This window comes from Rhipicephalus microplus, chromosome 5 (assembly GCF_043290135.1).
Source record: "Rhipicephalus microplus isolate Deutch F79 chromosome 5, USDA_Rmic, whole genome shotgun sequence".
In the NCBI taxonomy this organism is placed as follows: domain Eukaryota; kingdom Metazoa; phylum Arthropoda; class Arachnida; order Ixodida; family Ixodidae; genus Rhipicephalus; species Rhipicephalus microplus.
The window spans coordinates 198,364,708-198,369,765 of record NC_134704.1 but is presented as its reverse complement, the minus strand read 5'-3'; the positions used below and the strand labels follow the sequence as shown (position 1 = coordinate 198,369,765).

The window sequence follows — 5,058 nt, the reverse complement described above, 5'->3', positions numbered from 1 at the left end:
GATGGCAGCCTCCCTGCAGACACCTTGGCTACCCATGGCCTCGTATTTATGCTGGGTGGTGTTACTACCAGGTGGAAGCAGGTCATTGGGTACCATTTGACTGGAAATTGTTTTCATGCACTCACTGTCAAGCAAGAACTCTTGAAAATGATAAGAGCATGTGAAGACATTGGCCTTAAAATAGATGCTGTTGTTTCAGATATGGGTGGTGGCAATCAGGCTCTATGGAGGTTATTTCTTGTCAATGTCAGCAAGCACAGTCGGCCAAATTACAGTGCTACACACCCCTGCGATACGAATCGGAAGCTATGGTTTATAGCAAATGCCCCTCACCTGTTGAAAAATCTGCGCAATCACCTCACCAGGGGCCAAACTTTGTATCTTCCTGATGACATTGTTGTAAAAGCTGGTCTCTCCACAAATGCGGCTCTCATTGAACCAATAAAAAAACTCATTTAAATTGACAGTAAAGGAGACTTCAAATTGGCTCCGCACCTAAGACAAACTTGTGTTGACCCTGGTCATTACGAAAAAATGAAGGTGGGCCCTGCTTACAGTCTTTTCAATGTGGATACTGGGGCTGCACTGCGCATCCTTGTTGAGAAGGGCTTGCTAGAGAAGTCCGCGCTTGCCACTGCTTGGTTTATTGAAACTGTGGCCAAGTGGTTCTGCATCATGACATCACGAACAACCAAACTTGCCTTGAGTAAAGTTTTTGAGACAGAGAGGCAGGCAAGTATTGGCTTTCTCAAGAATTTTGTTGTACTTTTTGAAGGGCTCTCTATCGGCACCGTCAAAAATGCCCCATGGAAGCCTGTGCAGATAGGGGCTATTCTCAGTACGCTCTCTGTACTTGAGCTGCAGGAGTATTCCCTATCATTTTGCAAATTCCGCTTTCTGTTCCTTGGCAGATTTTGCCAAGATGCGCTGGAAAATTTCTTCTCTTCTCTTAGAGCTAAGCATCCGATTCCCAGGTTATATGAATTTAAGTGCGCGTTGCGTTCCACAACGTTAGCACAGTTTCTACACGCTAGTGCTGATGGCAGCTACACTAAGGACGGTGGCTTTTTACTTGCTGGTTTGAGCTCAGACAATGAAGACAGCACCAGAGAAACAGTTTTAATTCCTGCTGACATTCATGACATGAATATGTTAGAGCACAAGTCATTTTTGTACTTCGCAGGGTATGTTGTTCACAGTGCTAAGAAGTTAGTAAAAAACTGTGGTGCTTGTGTAAGTGCCATGACAGGGAACAAAGACGTTCCGCGACTCACGCAGCTGAAATCGTACAAAGAAAAGTTAGCGTTGTGTGTAGCTTCTGAAGCAGTTGTAGAAGTTCTAAAGGTAGCGCAGTCTCACTTTCAAAAAAATAAAGAGCAGCATATCCATAATCATGTTCCTGTATCAGCCACCAAAATTGCTGTTAAAAGTGCGATATCGTGTAATACCTTGTTTCCACACTGTCATAATGTATTGGAGGCTATTCTTTCCGTGTTCTTCTCCGCAAGGATGCACATACAAGTAAGGAAAGAGACATTGGCTCGAAGCATGCAAATCGACAATAAATGTGGAAGTAAAAGTGTAGGAATGAGAGCTGCTGTGGCCAACCTTCCTTAAAAAATAGCAGTGTAGAAAGCGCCCTTGCAGCCAATGTGGCGTGCGTGCCAGGAGAGTTCCTTGGAGAACGCATTTTTATTCTATCTAGCTGCCTGCGCACCTTCAATAGCCTTGTCAAAATCTTTCCATCTTACACGTCATGCGTGCTTGAGAAACTGAAGTACCAAGAGCCATACTGTCCAAGTTCCTTAATGCTGCCATTGTCAACTTGTTGACAACATCCTGACTAGATTTACATTCCTTAAAAAATTTTGTGCTGCCTAGGTTCACAGCAATACCCCACGTGTACCATGTCATTCAAGTAAGCGCAAGTTTAAGGACCAAAGCACAACCTGTTTTGGTATGTGATTGCTGTATTTTTCATCATTTTAGAACATGCTTCCGGCACGGGACAACTCTTAAGGTATCCTTCTGTAGTTTACAATGTAACATGACAGCAAGTCACATAGATGAGCGTGATAGAAATAACCTGTACCTTTCCATCTTCTGCCATGGATGCAGTCATGTACAATGCAAAAATTTTTCGTGCAATGTTTTCATGTACTCATTACATCCTCTTCAAAACACGCATATACACACAATGCCCAATTTACCTTCCTATAAGCTCGCACGACAAATGAACGAGAGGCACCTTAGGAACATCTCTTTACACAAGGTAATGTTTCATTTCATTTACACCATGAAGGCATTACCATCACTTGTGCAAATGGTGAGTACAAAGTGTCCATTGAATACTTGTTCAAACAGTCTAGTTACTCCTCCAAGCAATGATGAACATGCCTGCCTCTTATCTGTTATGTAATGTACGACGAAGGTTTTGCGGTAATGTGTGGATATATAAACTGTACTGCTACGTTTATGCCACAGGGCACTTGTATAGCTAGTGGAAACTGTAGCAAACTGTTACAATGCAACTTCCCGTCACTTTGGAAATATCAGTTTTTTTTCAAACGTCACTTGACTATACTGTCCTCTAGGCATGCGCACAACGTGGCAACAACATATATCTGCAGTTTACATACACCGTTGAAGTGTTCCTGCCATGCAGACATTCGTGTATAAGTTTGTGGAAATTGTTACTCCAGTGTTTTACTAGACATCTCAAATCACACAGGTCATTTTTGCAAGCATTATTGAATGCGCCTTTCACTAGTACGTCATGTGACATCACAAACTGTATTGTAACATCTCTGTGGATGTAGTGTGCATTGTTTAACTTTCATGATCCCATGCAGACATTTGTATGGAAGTCTGCGGAAATGGTTAGTGCAATGCTCTACTGTGTCATCACCTGTATATTTGAAAACACATATTATTGATCCGAAAGTTACTCAGTGAATCTTGCTGTAATACACCTCATGTATATGACAACAAGCTGCAGTGGAAATCGGTTTGCATGTTCACCTTTGTTCATGCCATTAAGGCATTCGTGTCTGTGTAAATTGTCAGTACAGTGTGTTGCTAGGCCATTCATTGTATGTTTCAAAGCACGCATGTTCATGTTGAAAAAAATGTAACGGTGAGTCTTCCTCTGGTACCTGTTGTTCAGGCAATGATCAAACAATGTTCTGCATTGAATGTCACATGCTGCAATTTTCTTCATAGTTTTATTGTTTACTGACAAATGAAGTGTCTTGGTGTGGTTTGCGTGTCTTTGCAACAGCCCAGGACATGCTTGTTTAATCATAGGTGCCTGCTATGAAAATGTTGCCAGAGATTGTAACGAAGTAACAAGAATAAATATTTGTAGTCAACATTGTGCCTCCTTGTTCCTTTTAACATTCCAGTGTCCTGATTTACATAGCATGTTGAAATAGTGCCGTTGTACGTAGCTCAGTGCATCTATTGATGCATCAGCGCCCTATTTTTGTCCTTTTCAGAACGAATGCCCCTTCCAGCGTTCTTGTGATGACGCTTCTTGAGTCCCCTCAATTGAGCGTGTACTTCCACGTTTAATAATTTCATAACCCCTCATTCTATATTTGTGTATGTGTATCAGTTATCATCCCTACCAGTTACATGTGTCGCCTAAGGCTTTTACTTAAGCAACTTTGTTTTATCTGGGTGCCTTAGCCGTACCCATCTGCAGTTTTTTTTTTCACAATTTCCACCAGAATAGCAGCATTCGACACTTCGTCTGTCATCTCTAGCTGTCTGTTAACATTACAGTAACATTTTTTACTTGATAGTTTTTCAGGGGCTGCTCAACTACTTGTCAAGCTTTTGGTTTGCTTTGAAATTAGCCCCACATGTTACCACAGCTACATTGTACATTGAATATCATGGGAAACAGCTGAACAATGCACAGCTGCTTGAAGTATTAACCAAAAAAGTGGACATATACCTTTGTGAAAAAAGGTTTAGCTATGGGGCTGTCTCTAAGATTACATTCACTAAATGGTAATAAGTGCTCAAGAAATTACACTGGAATGCTAAATATGATTGTTCCACTGCGGGCAGGGCTGGGCAGCAAGATCTAAGGTCCCTAGTTAAAACAAGGAACCTTGGCAAGATCCTTCCATCGCTTTCTAAGGGGTGGCATAGGGTGGGGGTGCATGCTGGAGGTGAGGTGAGGGCGAAGTGCTGGTCGGTGCTTCTGACTGAAATTACAGCCCGTACTGGCTCGGGTGCACTCTGTAAAGTATTCGGGTGTGCGGGAATGTAGCCACTCCAGCCACTCTGTCGAACGAGTTCACAATGACGGTTACAAACGGCACAATCCCGTGCACAACAGAGAAGCGCTAGTGGTGCGCCAGCACTTGGTTAACATGCGGGAAGACCAGTGCTACAGCGAGCTTGCAGGAAAGGCCGCGCTCACTATCACGCTTTTCTAATGCCCATCGTTCAGTATTCCAGCACATTTCTGCTACTTGCCGCTGATGGTGGGGCGACGACATCGTCGCAAAGTTCATCACTTCGGGACAGTGAATGCGGCGATGAGTCACAAAGGGTGCAACGTGCGCGTCTGTTGGCGTCACTCACAAACGTCTCTACGCGCACGTTGTAGTGCCGGGACACCCCACTCGTAGAACCCTAACTTGTCGTTAAGTTGCGTCATAGCCTCCTATATTTTTTAGTTATAGAGGAGGCTATGGTTGCGTGCACCCGCATTGCGGTGCCGCAGTCTCTTTCATAGTCACCCAGCTGATATAACATGCACCACGATTATCTGGCATCCTGATTGCGAAAGTGGACGTATTTTTTCAGAAAAAGCTGTAATCGCAGTGCTGCTAGTCAAGCGTTCGTTCCAGATTGGCCGCGGTTTTTCCCTGTGTGCTCACAAGCTGCTATGATCACTCGTCACAACAAAGTGCTGCCCTGTGGTAAGTCAGGGTCACAGGATCCAGCAAGAAGAACGCTAACTGTGCCACATCACATGCACGAGCAAAACACATTCGGAGAACTGGACGAACTACGACTTACGATCAAGGAGGATCGTAC

The 5,058-nt window shown here is 43.7% G+C and overlaps 1 protein-coding gene across 1 annotated transcript; it reads left to right on the top strand.

The window, feature by feature from the left end:
• Positions 1 to 534: 534 nt before the first annotated feature.
• Positions 535 to 4,660, top strand: LOC142761624 (uncharacterized). Its single transcript, XM_075896363.1, has one exon. It carries the CDS (start codon positions 535 to 537, stop codon positions 1,615 to 1,617), a length of 1,083 nt encoding a protein of 360 aa, XP_075752478.1. The 3' UTR covers positions 1,618 to 4,660.
• The last annotated feature ends 398 nt before the right edge of the window (positions 4,661 to 5,058 follow it).

What these genes read in the sequence shown, in the direction of transcription:
- LOC142761624 (XM_075896363.1), top strand. Translation starts at nt 535, where the DNA reads ATGAAGGTGGGCCCTGCTTACAGTCTTTTCAATGTGGATACTGGGGCT.